This window comes from Sus scrofa, chromosome 3 (assembly GCF_054392235.1).
Source record: "Sus scrofa isolate SSC_HxYL_T2T_F1_AM1 chromosome 3, Sscrofa_HxYL_maternal_Yorkshire_Landrace_v2.0, whole genome shotgun sequence".
In the NCBI taxonomy this organism is placed as follows: domain Eukaryota; kingdom Metazoa; phylum Chordata; class Mammalia; order Artiodactyla; family Suidae; genus Sus; species Sus scrofa.
Window position 1 is genome coordinate 67,147,155 of NC_139385.1, and position 25,215 is coordinate 67,172,369.

A 25,215-nucleotide genomic window follows, 5' to 3' on the forward strand; every position below is an offset into this window, starting at 1 on the left:
TGTTGTTGTTGTTATTGTTGCTATTTCTTGGGCCGCTCCCGCGGCATATGGAGATTCCCAGGCTAGGGGTTGAATCGGAGCTGTAGCCACCGGCCTACACCAGAGCCACAGCAACGCGGGATCCGAGCCGCGTCTGCAACCTACACCACAGCTCACGGCAACGCCGGATCGTTAACCCACTGAGCAAGGGCAGGGATCGAACTCGCAACCTCATGGTTCCTAGTCGGATTCGTTAACCACTGCGCCACGACGGGAACTCCAAGATCAGATTTTAGTATCAAGGTAATATACATTTTGTAATAATCCTTCCAGTTCATTTGGTCTTCTTTCACTACCTGGAATAATTTTGTCCTTTTTTTTTTTTTTCCAGGGCCACACCTTCGGCATATGGAGAGTCCCAGGCTAGGGGTCTAATCAGAGCTGTAGCTACCAGCCTACGCCACAGCAATGCCAGATCCGAGCTGCGACCTATACCCCAGCTCACGGCAATGCCAGATCCTTAACCCACTGAGTGCGGCCAGGAATTGAACTTGCAACCTCATGGTTCCTAGTTGGATTCGTTTCTGCTGCGCCACGACGAAACTCCCAGTATATATAATTTTTGAGGCTTTTGTCCATTTTCTCTAAATGAAACAAATTTTAGAATAGTGTTTATAGTATTCTATCAACATTTTGATGTCCACAGAAGCAGTAGTGATTTGCTCTTTTTCTAGTCTGTTGTTAGTGGTATTTTCAAAGGACCAATTTTTTTGTTTTTGTGATCCTGCCAATTGTTTGTTTTATTATATCAGTAACTTCTGTTCTGTATTGTTTCCTTCCTTCTATTTCTTTAAAATTTATTTTGTATTTTTTTTCTAATTTCTTCAGATGGATGCTTATGTTTATTACTTTTAAGAATTTTTTTTCATATAAAAATTTAAGGCCATAAATTCTCCTTAAAATACTTCTTTGAATGTGTCCTACAAGTTTTGTTATGTACATACTTTATAAAGTATTTTCTAATTTCCACACTTATAAATAACTAACTGACCCTTTAGTTATTTATAAGTGTGACTTTATTTATTTTTATTTTTGCTTTTTAGGGCCTCACCTGTGGCATATGTAAGTTACTAGGCTAGGGGTCAAGTTGGAGCTACAACTGCTGGCCTACACCACAGCCATAGCAACATGGGATCCAAGCCACATCTGCATGGTTTTTCCCTTTCTTTTTCTTCTCTTATTACACTTGCTAGAACATCTGCGACCTATACCACAGCTCACAGCAACACTGGATCCTTAACCCACTGAGCAAGGCCAGGGGTTGAATGAATCTGCATCCTTGTGGATACTTGACAGGTTCATAACCCACTGAGCCACAACAGGAACTCCTAACTGTGAGTTTAAATATCCAAAACATAATGAATTTTCACTTACCTTTTTGTGATTGATTTCTTGCTTAATCACATTGTTTTGCTAAAATATGTTAGGTTTAAAATTTCTGAAATTTTTTGTTCTCAACTTTTATGGTCAATTTTTGGTAATAATCTGTGTATACTTGAGAAATTACAAATTCTGAGTGTTTTCGTATTTGTCCCTTAGGTCAGATTTGTAATCATGTTATTCAGATATTCTTTATTTGTGTCTTTTACTGGAATTTCAGTGAAAGAGTTGTCTGAACTTCTGGCTCCATTGTTTTCTCTCTCTCTCTCTCTTTTTTTTTTTTTTTTTTTTTTTGGTCTTTTTAGGGCCACACCCAAGACATATGGAGGTTCCCAGGCTAGGGGTTGAATCAGAGCTGTAGTTGCTGTCCTATGCCGCAGCCATAGCAATGTATGTGGGATCCGAGCCGCATCTGCAACCTACCCTACAGCTCAGGGCAATGCCAGATCCTTAACCCACTGAGCAAGGCCAGGGATTGAACCTTCATCCTCATGAATGCTAGTCAGATTTGTTTCAGCTGAGCTATGACCTGAACTCCCATTTTTCGCTTGAACCTACTGTTTCCTGCTTTTCTTCCTCAACTTTCTATCAAATCTTTTTCTCAAGATAATATTTACTTTCTAGAGTTCCCGTTGTGGCACAGTGGAAACGAATCCAACTAGGATCCATGAGGATGTGGGTTCGATCCCTGGCTTCGCTCAGTGGGTTAAGGATTTGGTGTTGCCATGAGCTGTGGTGTAGGTCACAGACAAGGCTTGGATCCTTTGTTGCTGTGGCTGTGGTGTAGGCCAGGCAGCTGTAGCTCCAGTTGTACCCCTAGCCTGGAAACTTCCATATGCCACGAGTGCAGCCCCTATTAAAAAAAAAAAAAAATCATGTTGCTCAATTCAGTGATCAGTCTCAGTCTTCATGTTATTTGACTTACCGGTAACATTTGACAGAGTTGGTCACTTGTGTTCTCTCTCTACTCCTTTAAACACTTTTTTCATTTGGCTTCTGAGATACCATGCTCATTGGATTTTCTTTTTATCTCTTTGCCTGTCCTCTTCAAACTCCTCTATTATTTCTTCCTCATCTTTATGACTTCCAAATGTTGGGGATGTCTCTGAGCTCAGATTGCTTCTCTTTTGTATCTATACTCATTCCTAGGTGATCTCATCCACTCTCATGTATTGTCATTTCATCAAGATGTCTAACAGACACCTCATAGTTACCATTTCCAAATCTGAGTTTCTGCTGTTCACCACCCTTCTGTGTCTGACACATACAAATCTGCTATTTCAGTCTGCTCATCTCAGTCATTGGAAGCTCCATTCATTACTGAAACCTTGAAGTGATCCATGATTTCTCTTTTCATAACCCATATCCAGTCCATTTGATTTTGTCTTCAAAAGGTATCCAAAGCTGAGCATTTCTCACCCACTATATTGCTGGTATTGAAAGATATTTTTGCTCGGTAGAGAATTCTAAAAGTTGGGAATTTTTTTTTTTTTTTTGATCTTTTTAGGGCTGCACCTGCAGCATACAGAGGTTCCCAGGCTAGGGTCAAATCGGAGCTGCAGCTGCCAGCCTACACCACAACCACAGCAACATGGGATCTGAGCTGCGTCTTTGACCCACACCACACCCACTGAATGCTGGATCATTAACCCACTGAGCAAGGCCAAAGATCGAACCTGCATTCTCATGGATACTAGTCAGGTTTGTTAACTGTTACGCCACAATGGGAACTCCAGAAATTATTTTTATTTTAACACTTTGGTTATAATCTTAATATCTTCTGACTTTCATTATTTCTGCTGAGAAATCAGCTGTCAGTTTCTCTTTTATTTTTAAATTTTTAAAAGTTTTATCTAAAACTTTATTTTTTAAAAATTTTATTAAAGTATCATTGATTTACAATGTTCCTTCAATTTCTGCTATACAGCCACTCATATACACCCTTTTTTTTTCCCATCAGGTTCTTACCCAAGAGACTGGATATAGTTTGCTATGCTGTGCAGCAGGGCCCCATCACCCATTCATTCTAAATCTAATAGTTGCATTTACCAACCCCAAATTCCCCATCAGTATCCCCCCCCCCCGGCAAACACAAGTCTGCCCTCTATGTCCACAATCTGTTTCTGTTTTTGAGATAGGTCATTTGTGCATGTTTTAGACTACATATGTAAGTGATATCATACGGTGTTTGTCTTTCTCTTTCTCTTTCTGACTTACTTCACTTAGAATCAAAGTCTCTAGTTCCATCCATGTTGCTGCAAATTATTTTGTCCTTTTTGTTGCCGAATAGTATTCCATTGTATATATGTACCACATCTTCTTAATCCATTCATCTGTCAATGGACATTTAGGTTATTCCCCTGTCTTGGCTATTGTTGTCAGTTTATTTTAATATGAAGGTATCTTTATAATGCACTCATATCTATCATAGGTCTCATATTTACATGTATGAAAGGCAAAGAATTACAAAGAACCTCAGCAGGAGCTGCATCTACATTCAGTGTAGTTAAAATACCATTGTCTCTGTATTCCATTTTGTCAGTTGATGAGAAAATTTTACGTTTATCCTATGTGTAAACTCCACTTATTGGCGAGTAAGTCCTGAGAACAGTTCAGCACATCTCTAGATTTTTATAATTCTAAACTGAGGTTCTATAGTGTTCAGGCCAAATCATCCAGAAAGAAGTATGTCCATTGCTGTTTAGTTTTCATTGCTGGTGAATAACAAAATCCCTACTTTTTAAAACCAATACTCATTTTCTGTGTTTCTATACTACGTAAATGAACTTTTCTTTCTAAATAGGTATATTTTAGTAGTAGAAAGTCCCCTTTATTTATTTATTTTTATTTATTTATTTATTTTTTTTTGTCTTTTGTCTTTTGTTGTTGCTATTTCTTTGGCCGCTCCCGCGGCATATGGAGGTTCCCAGGCTAGGGGTCCAATCGGAGCTGTAGCCACCGGCCTACGCCAGAGCCACAGCAACGCAGGATCCGAGCCGCGTCTGCAACCTACACCACAGCTCACGGCAACGCCGGATCGTTAACCCACTGAGCAAGGGCAGGGATCAAACCCGCGACCTCACGGTTCCTAGTCGGATTCGTTAACCACTGCGCCATGATGGGAACTCCCCCTTTATTATTTTTTAAAATTTTTTTTGGCCATGCTCATGGCATGTGGAAGTTCCCAGGCCAAGGATCAAACCTGAGCAACAACACCAGATCTTTAACCTGTTGAGCCACCAGGGAACTCCAGAAGTTCTTCTGTTCTTCTATGTCAGATAAATCATCCTGTGTTAAAAGATGGAGTGTTTTCAGAATACTTCCTGGAAACAGATAATTTTTTAAAAAACGGTCTATATGTCTGGATTTGTCCATCAAACATCTTTAGACTCAAGAAGTTAGAATTTCCCATACAGTTGAATTGTTTTGATAGAAATATCTGTTACTAAAAAGTTAGTTTGGGTTCCTGTGTCCATTGATTCCCAGACTGGTTTGGTTTGAGTTTGAGTGTTTGAAGCTAAAAAATTTCGGTATGAAGATTTAGTCTATATATGATATTCCAGGAAATCTGAAAGAATCAACGAAAAATCTGGAACTAATAAGCATTTATAACAAGTTGCAGGATGCAAGGTTAATGTACAAAGTCAATTGCTTTCCTATTTTCTAGCAATGAAGAAGAATAATTTGAAATTAAAAGCCCAGGAATTCCCATTGTGGCTCAGTGGGTTAAGAATCTGACATAGTATCCATGAAGATGCAGGTTCAGTCCCTGGCCTTGCTCAGTGTGTAAGGGATCTGGTGTTGCCATGGCGGTGGGGTAGGCCTGTAGCTTCAGCTCTGATTTGACCCCATCCCAGAAACTTCCATATGCTGCTGGCGTGGCCATAAGAAGGAAAAAAACATTTATATGAGTACCCTCTACTTAAGTATAAATCTAATGAACTTGGTGTGCAATCTACCCGAGAAAAACTATCAAAGTAGTGACCGAAATCAAAGAAGAGCTAAATAAATGAAGAGATATTCCATGTTCACAGAAAGAAAAACCCAATATTGTCAAGATGTCAGTTCTTCCCAACTTGGATCTACAGATTCAATGCAATTCTAATCAAAATTTCTGCAAGTTATTTTCTGGGTATTAAGAAATGAATTCTACAGTTTATATGGAGAGGTAAGGAATTGAACGATATTGAAGAGACAAAACTGGTTGATTGAAACTACCTGATTTTAGACTTACTATAAAGCTATAAAAATCAAGACAGGCCAAAGCTACCTGGTAGCAGCAGGGGTTGCAGGAGACACTGCTGCCCCTGTGTGCTGCAGAAGCAATCCTCTGAATTGCGAATCACTTCCATCTGCCTCACAGACCCCATCCCTAGCAGCCATCCAGCTCTAGCAGAGGGAGTGTGATACAGCTGCTCCCAACAGGTGCTCTGGGTACGTGTGAACCGTTACCACCCTGAGAACTCCAGGACTGGTACCTGCTGCTCCATCTACATGCCTACTCTCAAGGGGATGATAAACAGAAAGGTAGATAGTATGAGATGACAAAGGAGCAAGATGAAAACAAAAAAACCACCAAATGACGAGATAGGCAGCCTACCTGAAAAAGAATTCAGAGTGATGATAATAAAGATGATCTAAGATCTTAGGAAAAGAATGGAGACACAGATGGAGAACTTAAAAGTTTAACAAAGAGGATTTAAAGAGCAAGATGAATAGCACAGTTTCTGAAATGAAAAATAATCTAAAAGGAACCAGTAGCAAGTTCATGGAAGCAGAAGAACGAATAAGTGAGATGGAAGACAGAGTGTGGAAATCACTGCCACAGAAGAGAGTACTGAAAAAGAATGAAGGGAACTGAGGACAATCTTGAGAGCTCTGGGACAACATCAAATGTACCAACATTCACATCATAGGGGTTCCAGAAGGAGAAGAAAAAGCCAGAAATAATATTTGAAGAGATTATATTTGAAAGTTTCTCTACTATGGGAAAGGAATCACTCACTCAAGTTGAGGAAGCACAGAGCATTCCATACAAAATAAACCAAGGAAAGACACAGTGAGACACATACTAATCAAACTGATGAAGATTAAATACAAAGAAAAAATATTAATAGCCACAAGGGAAAAGCAACAAGTCACGTACAAGGAAACCCACATAAGGATAACAGCTGATTTTTCAGCATAAATTCTACAAGCCGCAAGGGAGTGGCAAGATATATTTGAGGTGATGACGAGGGGGAACTTAAAATCAAGAATACTTGACACAGCAAAGCTTTCATCCAGATTTGATGGAAAGATCAAAAGCTTCTCAGACAAGCAAAAGCTAAGAGAACTCAGCAGCTCCAAATCAGTTCTACATCAATGTTCTCTGCTTATACACCCTCAATTGGGTTAGTCCTATATCCTAGTGTCTCCAGGCTGTTTCCATGCAGCCAGACCCAGCTCCCTCTTTGAATCTGATCTCTAAGACCAGCATTTTAATTCCTGACACCTGCTGGCACCCACATACAGCTGCCCATTGCACCAGCCATTTGTGGAGGATTGTTTTAACTGCTTCACACCAATTTTCTAGAGTTCCTCCTCTGTCTTGGTTAGTCTCTGTGCTGGTGGGGGAACTTCCCAGGGTACAGGATCTTTTCCTCTTTCCAGCTCCCTCCTAGGGGTGCAGGTCTCACTTGCTCCCACTTCCCCTCTTCTTTCTTTTGTCTTATCTGGTTTCGTGAAGCTTTTCTTGCTCTATCCTTATCCTGAGGTGTTTTTCAGTTTTTAGCAAATTTTCTGTGCAAATAATCCACATGTTGATGTATTTTCAATGTGTTTGTGGAAATAGGTGAGTCTCACGTCCTACTACTCTGCCATCTTCCCTGAATCCCTAATTTAGTTTGTGTGCCTTTTGATTCCTACTAAGTTTGGATTGTTTCTTTTTTAAAAAATTCAATGAATTTTATTATATTTATAGTTGTACAACCATCATCACTACCTAATTTTACATTTCCATCCTAAACCCCAGCCCATTGTTACCCCTCTTCCCAACATGCCTCCTTTGGTAGCTGTAAGTTTTTCAAAGTCTATGAGTCAGTTTCTATTCTGCAAATAAGTTCATTGTATCCTTTTATTAGATTCCACATATAAGTGATAGCATATGATGTTTGTGTCTCACCGACTAACTTTACTTAGTATGATAATTTCTAGGTCCATCCATGTTGCTGCAAATGCCCTTATTTCATTCCTCTTTATTCTATTCTGTATATGTACCACATCTTCTTTATCCACTCCTCTGTCATTGGACATTTAGGTTGCTTCCACGTCTTGGTTATTTTATATAGTGCTGCAACGAACATTGGGGTGCATATATCTTTTTGAATCACGGTTTTCTGTGGATAGATGCCTAGGAGTGGGATTGCTGGATCATATGGTAATTCTTTTTTTAGTTTTTTGAGGAATCTCCATACTGTTTTCCATAGTGGTTGCACCAATTTCCATTCCCACGAGTAGTGTAAGAGGGTTCCTTTTTCTCCACACCCTCTCCAGCATTTATTGTTGGTAGACCTTTTGATGATGTCCATTCTGGCTGGTGTAAGGTGATAACTCATTGTAGTTTTGATTTTCATTTCTCTAATACTTAGTGATGTTGAACATCTTTTCATGTGTTTTTTGGCCATCTGTATGTCTTCTTTGGAGAATTGTCTGCTTAGATCTGTGCATTTTTTGATGGCTTTTTTTTTTTTTTTTGGTATTGAGCTGCAGGAGGTATTTATGTATTTTGGAGATTAATCTCTCGTCAGTTGCTTCATTTGCAAATGTTTTCTCCCATTCTGTGGGTTGTCTTTTCATTTTGTTTAGGGTTTCCTTTGATGTGCAAAATATTTTAAGTTTAATTAGGTCCCATTTGTTGATTTTTGCTTTTACTGTCATTACTCTAGGAGGGGATCTGAGAAGATATTGCTGTGGTTTATGTCAGAGAGTGTTCAGCCTATGTTTTCCTCTAAGAGTTTTATAGTGTCTGGTCTTATATTTAGGTCATTAATCCATTTTGAGTTTATTCTTGTGTGTGGTGTTAGGAAGTGTTCTAATTTCATTCTTTTCCATGTGGCTGTCCAGTTTTTCCAGCACCACTTATTGAAGGGGCTGTCTTTTCTCCATTGTATATTCTTGCCTCCTTTGTCATAGATTAGTTGACTGTAGGTGTGTGGGTTTAATTCTGGGCTTTCTATCCTGTTCCACTGATTCATATTTCTCTTTTTGTGTGAGTACCATACTGTTTTTATGATTGTGGTTTTTGTGGTATACTCTGAAGTCAGGGAGCCTGATTCCTCCGGATTCATTTTTCTTTCTCAGGATTTCTATCCAGGGTCTTTTGTGTTCCCAAACAAATTTTAAAATATTTTGTTCTAGTTCTGTGAAAAATGTCCTTGGTAATTTGATAGGGATTGCATTGAATCTGTAGATTGCCTTGGGTAGTATAGTCATTTTGATAATATTGATTCTTCCAATCCCAGAGCATGGTATATCTTTCCATCCCTTTGTATCATCTTTGATTTCTTTCATCAGCATCTTATAGTTTTCACAGTACAGGTCTTTTGTCTCTTCAGATAGGTTTATTCCTAGGTATTTTCTTTTTGATGCAATGGTAAATGGGATTATTTCCCTAATTTCTCTTTCTGATCTTGCATTGTTAGTATGTAGAAGTGCTGTCAATTTCTTTGTATTAGTTTTGTATCCTGCAACTTTACCAAATTCATTGATGAGCTCTAATAGTTTTCTGGCAGTGTCTTTAGGATTTTCTAGGTTTGGTATCATGTCATCTGCAAACTGTTAGTTTTGCTTCTTACTTTCCAGTTCAGATTCCTTTTCTTTTTCTTCTCTGATTGCCATGGCTAGGACTTCCAAAACTATGTTGAATAGTAGGGACGAGAGCAGACATTCTTGTCCTGTTCTTGATCTTAGTGGGAATTCTTTCAGCTTTTCACCATTAAGAATGATGTTAGCTATGGATTTGTCATACATGGCCTTTATTATGTTGAGGTAGATTCCCTCTGTGCCCATGTTCTGGAGGGTTTTTATTAGAAATGGGTGCTGGATTTTGTCAAAAGCTTTTTCTGCTTCTATTAAGAGGCTCATATGGTTTTTATCCTTCAGTTTGTTAATGTGGTGTATCAAACTGATTTGTGGATATCGAAAAATCCTTGTACCCCTGGGATAAATCCCACTTGATCATGGTGTATGATCCTTTTCATCTATTTCTGGATTCAGTTTGCTAGTATTTTGTTGAGAATTTTTGCGCTGTGTTCATCAATGATTTTGACCTCTAATATTCTCTCTCTCTTGGTATCTTTGTCTGGTTTTGGTATCAGGGTGACGGTGGCCTCATAGAATGAGTTTGGGAGTGTTCCTTCCTCTGCAATTTTTTGGAATAGTTTCAGAAGGACAGGTGTTAGCTATTCTATAAATATTTGGTAGAATTCTGTGATGCCATCTGGTCCTGGACTTTTGTTTATTGGTAGTTTTTAAATCACAGTTTCAATTTCAGTCCTTGTAATTGTTCCATTCATGTTTTCTATTTCATTTTGGTTTAGTCTTGGAAGATTGTACTTTTCTAAGAATTTGTCTGTTTCCTTTAGGTTGTCTTTTTTATTTGCATATAGTCACTTGTTGTAATCTCTTATGATCCTTTGTATTTCTGTGATGTCTGTTGTAACTTCTCCTTTTTCACTTCTAGTTTATTGATTTGAATCCTCTCTCTTTTCCTTGTGGTGAGTCTGGCTAAGGGTTTATCAATTTTGTTGATCTTTTCAAAGGATCAGCTTTTAGTTTCATTGAACTTTTCTATTTTTTTCCATTTCTATTTCATTTATTTCTCCTCTGATCTTCATGATTTTTTCTTTCTGCTAATGTTTTTTTTTTCTTCTGTTCTTCATTCTCTAGTTGCTTTAGGTGTAAAGTTAGGTTGTTTATTTGAGATTTTTCTTGTTTCCTGATGCAGGCTTGTAGTGGTATAAAACTTCTCTCTTAGAACTGCTTTTTCTGCATCCCATAGGTTTTGGATTGCTGTGTCTTTGTTGTCATTTGCCTCTAGGTTCTTTTTAATTTCCTCTTTGATTTCTTCAATAATCCATTGGTTGTTTAGTAGCATGTTGTCTAGTCTCCATGTGTTGGATTTTTTTCACTTTGTTGATTCTAGTCTCATAGAGTTATTGCTGGAAAAGATGCTTGATATGATTTCAGTTTCCTTAAATTTACCAAGGCTTAATTTGTGGCCCAGAATGTGATCTATTTTAGAGAATGTTCTGTGCACACTTGAGAAGAATGTGTATTTTGCTACCTTTGGATGGAATATTCTATGTCTATTAATTAAGTCCATCTGATCTAATACATCATTTAAGGCCTGTGTTTCTTTGTTGATTTTCTGTCTGGATGATCTGTCCATTTCTGTAAGTGGGTGTTAAAGTCCATATTATTACTGTGTTATTGTCAATTTCTCCTTTTAAGGTTCTTAGAAGTTGTCTTATATACTGAGGGGCATATTCATTTACAATTGTCATATATTCTTGGATTGATCCTTTGATCATTATGTAATGTCCTTCTTTGTCTCTTATAATATTCTTTATTTTAAGGTCTATTTTGTCTGATAGGAGTATTGCTACTCCAGCTTTCTTTTGATTTCTGTTTGCCTTGAATATTTTCTTCCATCCTCTCACTTTCAATTTGTGTGTGTCCCTAGAACTGAAGTGGGTCTCTTAAAGACAGCCGATATATGGGTCTTGTTTTTGTATCCATTCCGCCAGTCTCTGTCTTTTGGTTGGAAGATTTAATCCATTTACATTTAAGGTAATTATTGCCATTTTATTAATTGTTTTGTATTTGTTTTAGTTGGTCTTTTTTCTTTCCTTCTCTTGTTCTCTCCTTTTGTGGCTTGATGACTATTTTTAGTGTTGTGTTCAGATTGCTTTTTCTTATTTGTGTGTGTATCTATTGTAGATTTGTGGTTTGCAATTACCATGAAGTTTTGATGTAGGAGTACACACACACACACACACACACACACACACACACACACACACACAAGATTGTTTTAAGTTGTTGGTCTCTTAATTGCAAATGCATCTCCAGTATCCTGCCTTTGTACCCTCCTCGTCTCATGATTTCCCATTTTGGTAGCAATTTGTGCATGGATGATTTCCTACCTTTACTGGTGAGCCTTGTCATTTGTTATATTTTTGTTTCTAGTTGTGGTCTTTTCTTTTCCGCCTAGAGAAGTTCCTTTAGTATTGTTGTAAAGCTGGCTTGGTGGTGCTGAATTCTCTTAGCTTTTGCCTGTCTGTGAAGGTTTTGATTTCTCCTTCAAATCTGAATGAGAGTCTTGCTGGGTAGAGTAATCTTGGATGGAGGTTTTTTTCCTTTCATCACTTGAAGTGTATTGTGCCACTCTCCTCTGACCTGTAGAGTTTGTGCTGAAAAATCAACCTATAACCTTATTGGGGTTCCCTTGTATGTTATTTGTTTCTTTTCCCTAGCTGCTTTCAATATTTTCTCTTCGTCTTTAATTTTGGTCAGTTTGATTAATATGTGTTTCAGGATATTCCATACAGTACTCATGTGCTTCCTGGTTTTGAGTCAGTGATTCCTTCCCCATATTAGGGAAGTTTTTGGCTATTATCTCTTCAGATATTTTCTCTGGCTCCTTCTCTCTCTCTCTCTTTTCCTCCTGGCACCCCTGTAATATGGATATTGGTGTGTTTAAAGTCCCAGAGCTCTCTTAGACTGTCTTCATTTCTTTTCAGTCTTTTTCCTCTTTCATATTCTCTGTCAGTGATTTCCACCAGTCTGTCTTCCACCTTGCTTATTTATGCTGCCTCCCCTATTCTGCTGTTGGTTTCCTCCTGAAAGGAAAAAATGAACTTTTTATTTCAGTTATTGTATTTTGCATCTCTGCTTGCTTAATCTTTAAATCTTCTGTTCCTTTGTTCAATATTTTGTGTAATTTATCAGTCTTTGCCTTCAGTTTATTTCCAAGATCTTGAATCATCTTTACTGTTGTTAGTCTAAAGTTTTTTTCATGGAGGTTAGTAATTTCCAGACCACTTATCTGTTTTTCTGTTTTTTTTTTTTTCTTTCTTGTTCCTTTATCTGAGTTGTAATTCTTTGCTTTTTCATTTTAGTGTGGTCTCCTTTTTGCATACAATAGGGTTGTATCCTCTCTTGCTTCTGATGTCTTCCTCCCTTGTGGCTGAAGTTGGTAGGAGGGCTTGCTGCAAGCTTCCTAATGGGAGGGACTGGTGACTGCCCATTGGTAGGTGGAGCTGATTCTTATCCCCCTGGTAGGTGGGGCTTTGTCCCAGGGTGTGATTAGAGGCAGTTGTGTGCCTGGGGTGGGGGAGTCTTTAGCCAGCCTGTTTGCTGGTGGGTGGGGCTGTGTTCCTACCCAGTTTGTTGTTTGGCCTGGGGCTGCTCAGCCCTGATGGGTGGGGCCAGATTTTTTCAAAATGGCCACCTCCAGGGGCATTTCAGGCTGATTATTATTCCTGAGACCTTTGCATCCAATGTCCTTCCCCCACAACAAACCACAATCACTGTTTTCCAAGGCAATCCTCCAAGAACCGCAGTCAGGCCTGACCCAGATTCCTATGGAATCTCTGCTGGGCCCTTGGACTCAGGGGACAGGACAGCCTGTGTCTGCCTTTGAAGGGCAGAGTCTCTGTTTCCCCCAGTCCCATGGAGCTCCTACGCACAAGCCCCTCTCTCCCTGAACACCAAATGCTCTGAGGGCTCCTCCTCCCAGTGCCAGATCCCCAGGCATGGGAACCTGACCTGGGGCTCAGAACTCTCACTCCTGTGGATGAGTTTCTGTAATATAGTTATTTTCCAGCCTTTGAGCCACCCACCTGGTGGGTATGGTGTTGCTTATATCGCTTAATCACCCCTCCTACCATCTGGATGTGGCCTCTTCTCTGTCTTCTGGAGTAGGATGTCTTTTTTTTTTTTTTTTGGTAGTTTGCAGTCTATTTGATTGAAGGTTGTTGAGCACTTGGTTGTAATCTGGTTTTCATGAGAGAAGCTGAGCTCCAGTCTTTCTACTCCACCATCTTAATTCTGTCTCTGGATTGTTTCTTAATGTGTTTTTAAGATAGAATTGTGAGCTCATTTTCAACAGGCTTTTGTCCGAGGTTTAGTTTTATGCCTAAATTGAAGGCATGTTTCTCCAGAGAACTTTTGTGCTTATTTCCACTGAATGTCCTAGAACCTGATTTTATTTTGATTTCTTATCTTGAGACTTAGAATTCCCAGTAAAGACTTTTAGTTGTGTTTATTACCCTGATCCCAGCAGTATCTTACAAGCTGATTTCCTCTTGTCTGACCTCTCCGCTAATAGTGTTGGCTTCAGTGGCTTAATGCAGGGGATCTTGGTTTTAATACTTGTGTTGCAAACATCTCTGTGCCCTCATCTTCTGTTTCTGAGTTAAAAGACAAGACTCTAGGCCACTGAAACAGGCAAATCCCAACTGTATCTAATAGAACATCAGCTCATAGTCTTGTTGCTCTGATTTGGCTCTGGGGTACTTCCCTTAAAAATCCTTATAAGTTTTAATACACATTTAAAAGGATGCTTCTTACATTTTATTTAGTATGTGTAAGTGTTTTGTGGTGAGGACTTTGAGATTATCTAGCTTCCGTATTTCTGGAAATTATAGTCTGTTTACTTGTTTATTGACTGTGAACTCCATTAGGGCTGGGTCACTGCCCACCTAATTCACTACAGCTTTCTGAACACCTAGTGCCTGGAACATGCTATACACCTAATAAATGTTTGTGGACTTAATGAAATGCTGTCATGACAGATTTATTTATAATAGTGACAACTTGAAATAAACCTAAATGTCTAATATTGGGGGGATACTTAAGTAAATGGTTATATTTACTTAAAAATAAGTGGCTATTGCTCATATAGTTTTTCAGCCAGAAAAATGATGATTTGGAGGGCTTTCAGTATTATAAGACTGAAAAATATTAGAGATTAAGTGTAGGCGAGAAAGTCAGGATTCAATTTTGAATTTAGAATATAGTAACTTAAAAATATACATAACCAGGAATTCCTGCCACGGCTCAGTGGGTTAAGGACCTGACATTGTCTCTGTGAAGATGAGGGTTCAATCCCTGGCCTTGCTAAGTGGTTTAAGGATCCAGTATTGCCATAAGCTACAGTGTAGGTCACAGATGTGGCTTAGATCTGATGTTGCTGTGGCTGTGGCATGGGCTGCAGTTGTGGTTTTAATTCTACCCTTAGCCCAGGAACTTCCACATGCCACACACACGGCTGTAAAAAGAAAAAAAAAATATGCATAGCCAAAAAAATAATAGTGAACATCAAAATGTTAATAGTTACTTATTTTGGAGTGGTGGATTGAGGGTCCCTTTTTACAAACCTCCTATAATGTGGTTTTATAATGAAAACACAAAAAAGAAAAGGTGTATATTAGTGTCCTTAAAAGTTTTTAGATTTAAGTATACTAAAAAGTTGATAAAACAAAAATTTCAGAATTAGTTTTAACTATTAAAATGTTTACAGACTTTTATATGAAAACACAGAAAAAGATCTTTCTGATACTCAGCGACACCTTGCTAAGAAAAAATATGAGCTACAGCTTACTCAAGAGAAAATTATGTGCTTGGATGAAAAGATTGGTGAGTTCTTTTTTCTTGGTGTTACTTTTTTTTAAAAAGTCTGATAGAAAAAACAAACATGCTTTCTTCTTTTCAGTTATAAATAAACTTAGAAGTAAGCCCTTAAAAGTTTTCAAAACAAAACTCATCGGAAAAAATATTTTTCTTGATAGTAAAATTTTTTTTTTTACTTAGATTTAGGACTATGTCTTCATATTTTTTAGTTAGATTTAGACATGGGCTTAGATTTTTCAATGAAGAAATAGCTGAATAAATCAACACTAAATTTGTGATGATCACTTTTAAACTTACAAGTTTTTGCACTATACCATGTTCATTGCTGTTGTAATTCAATATATTACATATGTGTATGTGTATATATATATATGTGTATATATATATATATATATACACACACACACTACTTTTAGTGTAAAGTAGATATATATATATATATTTGGCTGTATCTATGGTATAACTGGGAATATAGAGAAAATTATTTTTATAAAGTCTCCTATTATTGTTTCTTACTAGTGATCTTTATTAAAATATGGTCATAACTTAATCTTCTCATAACCATAAAGTAAAATTTTGGTCAAGACTATAGACAAGCCCATTTTAAAACTGAATAAATCTTTTTAAGATTTGCTATCATGTGGTTCAAAAATATCTGGCACAAGCAGTTAGGTGGGTGGAGGTACTTTTTATTGAAATAGAAAATATTGAAACATAAAAGGGGAATATTGAGGAACTCATTTTTGGATATTTTAAGTACAAGTAAAAATGTAGAGTAAGCAGGTAAATAGATAAGTTTGTGTCTCAGAAGAGAAATCTAAGCTAAAGATACACGTTTGGGACACATCAACATATAAATGATTTTAAAACCATGAAATTACCTCGGGGAAATATAGAGAATGAGGAGAAGAGGATCCAGGACTGAGTAAGAAGCCAAAGAAGTAGGAAGAAAACCCAGAAGTGAGTGTCATTTGGGGAGGCAAGAGAGCAAAATGTTTTTAAAAGGGGGGTGTAATCAATTGTCACATACTTTTAAGAAGCTAAATAAGATGAACAAATTTTTTGTGTGTCTTTTTTTCTTTTGTCATTTTAGTACCACACCTGAGGCATATGGAGGTTCCCAGGCTAGGGGTTGAATTGGAGCTGTAGTTGCCGGCCTACACCACAGCCACAGCAATGCCAGATCCAAGCCACGTCAGTGACCTACACTGAAGCTCACAGCAATGCCAGATCCTTAACCTGCTGAGAGAGGCCAAGGATCGAACTCACATCCTCATGCATAGTAGTTGCATTCGTTAACCACTTAGCCACAACAGGACCTCCCAAGATGAACAAACATTGATTGAATTTAGCACTTTGGAGGTTTTGGTAATACTGACACTCACAAAAAAGTTTGAACAGAGTGTTGGATGTGGATGATGGAGTTGCTTGAGGAATGATTGCTAAGTGAGGGATAAAGACAGGAGAGAACAGGATTCTTGGCTTTAAGAGCTACAGTAAAATGAGGTAGTAGCTTAAGTGGGATGTGGGGTTGAGGATTTTTTTTAAAGCCAGGAGATAAGTGGAGCTGTTTTAGAGTTTATTTTATGCCACTGGGGAGAAACTCAGATGTCAGAATAGCCAAAACATTTGGTTTGCCTTAAAGACAATACTGCCTGGAAAAGGGACACTATTTATGATATAGATCACCCTCTCTATATGGGGTTACCTCTCTTAGCATGCTGCACTGAATGGCCCTTGGGGGGATTTACCTAGAGGTCTAGTCACACAGAGCTTCCTTTGTAGAGCTCTGGAGCATTGGTTCTCAAACTTTAGTGTGTTATTAGCAATCCAGTCTTCACCTGGAAAGCTAGTAGAGCTCCCTGGAGCCAGGCTCCTTGAAGTCAGCTGTGACCAGGACTTTTGTATCTTTACCAATTTCCTCAAGTGATTCTGAAGCTTTGTTGTGCATTAGAATCCCTTGCGGGAGGGGTTCTTGTTAAGATACAAATTGCTCTGCCCACTCAGAATGTCTAATTCCATAGGTCTGGGGTGAGACCTACAAATTTTTTATTTCTAACAAGTTCCTAGGTGATGCTGATGGTGTTGGTTGAGAAGCCACAATTTGAAAACCACTGTTCTACAACAATCATTCAGGTCTTCAACACTGACATTGGCTTACCGGTGTTCTCCTAAATCAGTCAGACTTTCTGAATGTTTTTTTTTTCCCAGGAATTTTTGTGTTTTGTCTTTGTAGGGCTGCACCAATGGCATATGGAGGTTCCCAGGCTAGGGGTCGAATTGGAGCTGTATCTGCTGCTCTATACCACAGCTACAGCAATGAGGGATCCGAGCCGTTTCTGCAACCTACACCACAGTTCACGGCACACTGGGTCCTTAACCCACAGAGTGAAGCCAGGGATGGAACCCTGTCCTCAGGGATACTAGTTAACCACTGAGCCATGATGGGAACTCCTCTAGGAATTTTTATAACATACTTTAGAAAAATCAGAATATTAAAAGCTCTTTGTCTCAGAAGATGACTTAATTGAATATTTTATTAAGATCTGTTATCAACTTACATACAACAGTGATTCAAAGCTTGGAGGAAAATTAGAGGGGAAAATATTAATATTCCATGTACGTCACCCATCCACCCTCCCTCCCCCACCACATATTCTACTTTGAGAACTTGTTATATAGAACTTTCCTTTGCTGTTTTAATTCAAATGTGTTAATTTTTGTATTTATAAGTCATTTCAAATTTCATGATTAATCTTTATTTTTAAACACTAACAACAAAAGCCTTTTTTTAATTTGGGATATTGTACTTTATTTTTAATTATTGAGTATAATATAGGAGAATTTACTTTGAAAAATATTTTATTCTGCTTGAGCTGGAAAAAAATTATTTTAATTAAATAATGCCTTTATGATTACATACTTAGATAATTTTACAAGACAAAGTATTGCCCAGAGAGAAGAAATCAACATTCTTGGTGCAACCCTCAATGATCTGGCTAAAGAAAAGGAATGCCTGCAAGCATGTTTGGATAAAAAATCTGAGAATATTGCATCCCTTGGAGAGAGTTTGGCAATGAAAGTATGTTCTGAGAAAAGTGGTTTAAAAGAAATGTTGAACTTGAATCTGAATAAAATAATAGGATTTTCTCAATTTTTTCCCTAGAGAGCCGAAACTTTAAAATCTGATTTTGAAATATTTCAAGATAGTCTTAGGAAATATGTATTCAAATTCACTAGCAAATACCTTAAAATAGATTTTTTTTCTAATCAGTTTCTGATCAATAGTCACTAACAATAACTATTTCAAATATCAAAATGTAAAGCATAATAAAAAAAAAAGTAGTGAGACTGATTTCTTTTTAAAAGCACACCAGAGCTTATATTTTCAGGTCATCACCTTGGGAGGCAATATGTTTATTCCATTAAAACTGCCTTTGTAAGTATATTCAGAACTAGGGGCACATTTTTATTTCATCCTCAGCCTTTGAGATTAGATCAAAGAGTAAACAGAACTAGTGAGTAAAGTTGGATGATAATTTCATCTCACGTGTTTGTCGTTCAAACAGCTGCAAAAAGGGTGTTTTCAAAAAGGCAGGGAGATAGCCCCTTTTCTAGCTTATAAACTGATTCTGAGACAATTTCTAAACTATTTTCCACAAATATCTTAATCAAAGGCAGCATCACTGGAATAAGGTCCTTCCGCTCTCTAAGGGAACTAATGCATTCATTTATCCATCCACCCACCCAACAAACATTTGCTGACATATCGGAGGGAGTATGTTAGAAACTGAGGCTGCGTGGGCATGCCTTCCAAAGGCCTGCAGTATAACTGAAGAAATACAGGTAGAGAAGCTATTAGGACAGAATGTGCTATGTACCATATGACATATACACAATGTATGATTGAAGTTTGACAGAAATCTACCTGATTCAGCCTGGGAGGTTGAATTAGGGGAGGAGGAAGATCTAGGAAGACTTCCAGGAAGTGGTGGTGCCCATGTTGCCCTGAAAGATGACTAGGAATAGCCAGGGAAAGATTAAGAGAGGAGACAGTGAGAGAAAGCAATCCAAACAGGTAGAGCAGCTTTAATAGAAAGGGTAAACCAAACAGAACAGCTTCTATGAAAATCCAGGGGCTTTCATAAGAGAATTTCATGAGGTTTCTTGATGGTTTAGTTCATGTCCAGAGAATAGAGTGCAGAGAGGTGAGTATGGGGAGATGAAGGGGGTAAAAGATGAGATGGGAAAAATAAGCAACACATCAAAAAAACATTCAGTGTTGAGTTTAGATTCTGTCATCATGAATATAGAGGATCATTGAAATAATGTAAATGAAATGTCATAGTTAGATCTTTAAAACATTAGTCTGACACTTGTTAATCCAGGTAAAAGATGGGTTATAGGGAAATGACAGTAGTGACAAGGACAACAGTTGGGAATAAAATGATAAGAACTGAATGAGGATGATGGCAGTACCCGTGAGAGAAATAAAAACAGCTCTATTTAGGAAATAAGATTGACAAGACGTGCTTTCTGATTTAGGAACTGCATGAATAGTTCCTATGCCTGACATAGGAAACGCAAGAAACAGAACAAGCTTATTAGAGAGGAAGATTATTAACATGCTTTTGGGACATGTAGTTGAAATATTCATAGGCTTTTAGATTTTAAGTTTTGGAGAGAAAACTGAATTTAGTAGATTTGGGAATTGTGAGCATAATTGAAGTTAAAGTATATGAGGTGGTAAATTTTGGTTTACTTGTTGAAAATTCTAACTCATTACTTTATAGTTAACACCTTTTAATAGTTTCGAAATTTTGAGGTGTTTTGGGGGGGTGGGATTTTGTTTCTTATTATATGTAGGTCACTTTTTGAATAGTAACGTGATCTGCTTTAAAATCATCAACAGAAACAAATTATTCAAATCTTTTTGAATATCATTTCCCTCTGTTATATCTCGTATTTTATTTTTATTTCATTCTACTAACTACACCAATATTATCTTTTCCTTCACAAAGGATATTAAGTCACAAGTCAATTTCAAAATTAAGAGCATTGTATAGGATTATGAATGTAAACACATCCATCCTTTGAAGAGAAAGTAACTTTCTTTTTGGAAATAACTTTTAAAAATAGTGTTAGACATTCAGAAGAAGGAATGTTCTTTTCACTTTCAGAGCTGAATTTACAGTGCCCTTCAGTGAAAAGCAGTAGTTTTATAGTTTAATCTGGAGATAACAGAAATATATTACTATGGAAAAGTCTGTATTATAGTGAATAAGGTGAGTTTTTTGTGGTAATCGTAGTTTAAAAAGATGTTCTACTATTTGCTGCCAATTAAAGTTAGAAAACTCAATAGCAAGCTCACAGATTTTTCAAGTACACAGAATTGCTTGTGTGAAATTTTGGTTTCTTTTTTTTTCTGAGTAGATTTATGACCATTGTATCCAGGTTGAATTTTTAATAATTACCTTGAATTTGTCTCTGGTTGTCTTATATTTGTCTTATATTGAGGTTATATAAGGAATATCAAATTGATAATGGTGGCATCAATGTTAACAATTTGAGAAATGGTACTATGAGGGTCATATTCGAGAGAAAAATAGATTAGAGGACATGTTATTGGGTTCTATACAATAATTTTATTGCCCTGGATACTTGACAGTGTTCTTAGACAATCTTTTTAAATGAATTTCTGTTGATGGTAAAGGTAAGTGCTTTTTAAGCTTATAAACTCTGTTTAAAGCTTAACCAAGTGATGACTGTCAGAAACACTAGAAGTTCAATTAGCTTGTCAGAATTTATTCAGAAGTGTATAAAGTTATATTTCAAAAGCATGTGTAAACATTCCATTTTAAGCAGTATTTCTCTGAGATTTTCCTCCATTGGCACGTGCTTCTTAAAGGGGTTTAACGGTTTTGCTGATGGATGTTTTAACCATACTGGCAGTACCCACTACTGCCAGATGTGGCATCTGCACCATTCTCCCAGAAAGTAGAATGTGAGACCAGAGCAAAAAATACCCTGGCGAGGAACACGTGAGTAAAGGAAGATCACACACACACACACACACACACACACACACACACACCCTTTGTCTCTGACAAATAGGAACAGCACAGTTGGGAAATACAAGTTCGTTTTTCATCTGGTGAGTTGGCCAGTAAAGTTTTGAAAATTCAAAGGGCAAAATGAAATCTACTGAGTGAAAGAATAATTTTCCTTACTTTTTTAGGACTAATGCTAGTGTCTATGTACAGTATCTGTAACTAGTTCAGGATCAGTGAGTTTTTTAAGGAGGAGGTGTTGATGGTATTGATGGCATTGAGATTTCCCCCCTCATTTCAGTCTTGACTGACACCGTTAATTCTGCTCCCTCCTTAGATCCTGAAAAGGAATGTTATCAATAGTTTATTTTTTTATACCTTTGCTATAGGCCTAATGCTTACCTCCTTATTAGTTCACACCTACAATTAATGGTATACTTTTATAAGTAATTCTACTGGGATCAGCTTTTTGAAGATGATATTGATGACTAATATTTATATGTATTATACTTGATCAAAGTCATCATTCTCAATAACTAATTTTACATGGTTCACTTTCCTGAGTTTTATGACATGAAGAAAGTAAATCAGTTCTATTCTTACTATAGAACACCACAATTCCAAACCACTGGTTTTCCTCCCAAAGTAGGGTGCTTAAGGGGTTCTTGTGTTGCTAGGTGACTGCACAAAACATCTTTTAACAATGTTTCAAATAATTACTTCATACTGATATAACCAAGTATAGTCTCTATTGTTTTTATCCAGCATAGATACTCACACTGATATATTAGGCTTTAGTTTTAAAGTGTAATAAAGAAGAATAGAACATAAATGTGTAAAACCAAATGAAATCAAAAAGGGAGGGCAAATTCTTTTAGTTTATTCAGTTTTAACAGACATAGCAGTTTAAGATAATTTTTTATTTAATACTTATATTACTTTTCAAGGAAAAGACCATTTCAGGCATGAAGAATATCATTGCTGAGATGGAACAGGCATCAAGGTAAATCACTTATTCAACAAAAATGTGAGCATTTATTGGGGGCAAAGCACCATGTTAGAAAAGGGATGCCAAATAGAAAGCATAGTCAATAATTTGTAAAGTATTTCAAAACTTCTGATACTCAAGACTAAGAAAGCCTTCATCCTACCCCTAGCTGCTCTGCTACAGTCTCATCTGCAGGTTCCTTCTTCCTCTGCCCTCTTAAAAATGAATGGTTCTCAGGACTTAGTCCTCAGCCTCCTGATTCTTCTCCTGCTGCCCCTTCTCAGACAAACCCTATTCGCATCCATGGCTCCCAACCCTGTCTACAGCCAGATGACTCTGAAATCATCACTCTAGCCTCAGCCTCCCCATTACACTCAAGACTCTTATATTTAACTGATTACTAGACATATAGCCACAGGAAGGTCTTGAAGGCTCTTCAAATTCAAAGAAAAATCTTCTCCCACATAGTTCCATCATGTCCATTATTCATCCCTAGCCAGAAACCTGGCATTTTTCTTACTCCTCTCCCTCACAAGCACCACACTCCTGTCCCCCAAACTCCCAACTGCAATCTATCACCATCTCTCAGCCTAGGTAATCTTTCTGACATAAAATCTCAAAATTCTTTAATGATTTCTCATGACCTGAAGGATAAAATTAAAAGACTCATTTTTCTGTAACACAGGCCTCTCCCTGCTCCACTTCTGCCCTAAGACCTTGGATCCCAACACTTGTCACCCAAGAGGCTCTTGAATGTGATGTGGTTCTCTGCTAGTCTTTACACCTTGCGAACTCCTGTCTTTCCTTTCCTTGGCAAACACCATATATCCTCCCTTTGCTTCCCTAAACAGACTAGGCCTCCTTTCAACATTAGAGAGTCATCATCTTGGACAGAACACCAAGTCCCTTTTCATAGGGAGATGTTGGCAACACAGAGAAACTCCAATGCATTATGCTTGCAGTATTTATCCCTACAAATTTAAATGTGTTTAAAACTTCTTCAAATGTTTTCATGCTTACTGTCTTCTGTCTTGTGAATATTTGTGTTTCTATTTCGGTAAAATGACTCCTCCATATATTATTTGATTTGTGGAATAGGCAGTCTACTGAAGCCCTAATTATGTGTGAACAAGACATCTCCAGAATGCGTCGGCAATTGGATGAGACAAATGATGAGCTGGCTCAGATCGCCAGGGAAAGGGATATCTTGGCTCTTGAGACTGACAGTCTCCAGGAACAATTTTCTAAAGCTAAACAAGAAAACCAGGTATACTTCCCCCTAGAATCTTGTTCGCCAGGAAAAATAGGTATTTCTTCTGAGACATAGCCCTCTTCTTATTGTGTTAGAAAACCTCAGGCTTGGGAACTAGCCTTTTTTTTTTTTTTTTTTTTTAAACCTTTGTTACATGGAATATGCCATGTAATTTCTGAATGAAATTTATGGACATACATTGTTACATATTAAAGAAAAGAGGGAACGATGGTATCATGGATTTGTATTAAATCTTAGGAAGTACTTCTTTAATGAAGGATAAATATTTGAATACACCAGCAAATGAAGAAACTTTTAAGAAAAGTGTAGATTGGAGTTCCCGTCGTGGTGCAGTGGTTAACAAATCCGGCTAGGAACCATGAGGTTGCAGGTTCGGTCCCTGCCCTTGCTCGGTGGGTTAACGATCCAGCGTTGCCATGAGCTGTGGTGTAGGTTGCAGACGCGACTCGGATCCTGCGTTGCTGTGGCTCTGGCGTAGGCCAGTGGCTACAGCTCCGATTCGACCCCTAGCCTGGGAACCTCCATATGCCGAGGGAGGGGCCCGAAGAAATAGCAAAAAGACAAAAAAAAAAAAAAAAAAAAAAAAAGGAAAGTGTAGATTTATTTGATGGACTACTGCTCTGTTTGAATATGCATAGACTGACTATGCCACAGTATGTGGTCCTCTTTAGCACTGTGATTCTTTTTTTCTTTCTTTTTTTCTTTTTAGGGCTGCACCCTTGGCGTATGAAAGTTCCCAGGCTTGGGGTCGAATCAGAGCTACAGCTGCCAGATTACACCACAGCCACAGCAGCTCAGGATCCTAGCTGCATCTGCAACCTACACCGCAGCTCACGGCAATGTGGGATCCATGACCCACTGAGTGAGGACAGGGATCGAACCTGCATCCTCATGGATGCTGGTCAAATTCGTTTCCGCTGCACCACAATGGGAACTCCCACCACTATTAACTTTTTTTTTTTTTAAACTGATTTTCAGTACTCTTAGAAGACTTTTTATACTATCTTACATGAACTTTTAAATGTAGCTAGGATAAATCTACTTAGTGCTTTGTATCATGCTTTGTTCTACGTGAGAAGACAATAGAGTGGATGGAGCATTTAAGACTTAGATGAGTTTGAGTCTCCCCATCTGGCTGTGTGATCCTATCCTTTAACTTCTCTCAATCTCAGTTCATCAGCTGTAAAATGGAGAGATAATACGCCTAGGGAGTTCCCTGGTGGCTCAGCGGGTTGTCAGTTGCTGAAGTGTTCTATCCCAGGCCTGGGAACTTCCACATGCCTGGGTTGCAATGCCCCACCCCTTACCCCCTAAAAAAGAGAATATACCTAGAGAGTACTTATAGGGTGTCTACTGCAATCACTTGATAAAGACTTTGTAACTCTTATTAGCTTACTATCACATCATTGTTGCTTTGTTACATCTTAAACATCTTTTATTATCAGAAGAAAATTAGTAAATGTGTAAATCTTAACAATTTACAAATGTTCAAAGTAGTTTTTTCCTTTAGTTGGGTCGTAGGGCCCAAGGGTAGAAGATCTCTCTGTGAAATGCAGGTTAAGAACCCATATCAGAAGAGTTCCTGTTGTGGTGCAGCGGAAAAGAATCCGACTAGTATTCATGAGGATGCAGGTTTGATCCCTGGCCTCACTCAGTGGGGTCAAGGGTCTGGCATTGCTTTGAGTTGTGGTGTAGGTCACAGACGTGGCTCAGATCCTGTGTTGCTGTGGCTGTGGTGTAGACCAGCAGCTGTAGCTCCAATTCCACCCCTAGCCCGGACTCTTCCATTTGCTGCAGGTCCGGCCCTA

General features: G+C 38.0%; 1 protein-coding gene across 33 annotated transcripts in view; it reads left to right on the forward strand.

The window, feature by feature from the left end:
* TSGA10 (testis specific 10) overlaps positions 1–25,215 on the forward strand; it is a 140,568-nt gene that overhangs the window by 63,561 nt on the left and 51,792 nt on the right. For all 33 annotated transcript variants that reach the window (XM_021087209.2, XM_085018610.1, XM_085018604.1 and 30 more), the window contains 4 exons: positions 14,987–15,102; positions 18,024–18,178; positions 22,094–22,149; positions 23,233–23,401. In XM_021087209.2, the coding sequence (XP_020942868.1) occupies positions 14,987–15,102; positions 18,024–18,178; positions 22,094–22,149; positions 23,233–23,401 (496 nt within the window). The remainder of the gene's footprint in view (positions 1–14,986; positions 15,103–18,023; positions 18,179–22,093; positions 22,150–23,232; positions 23,402–25,215) is intronic.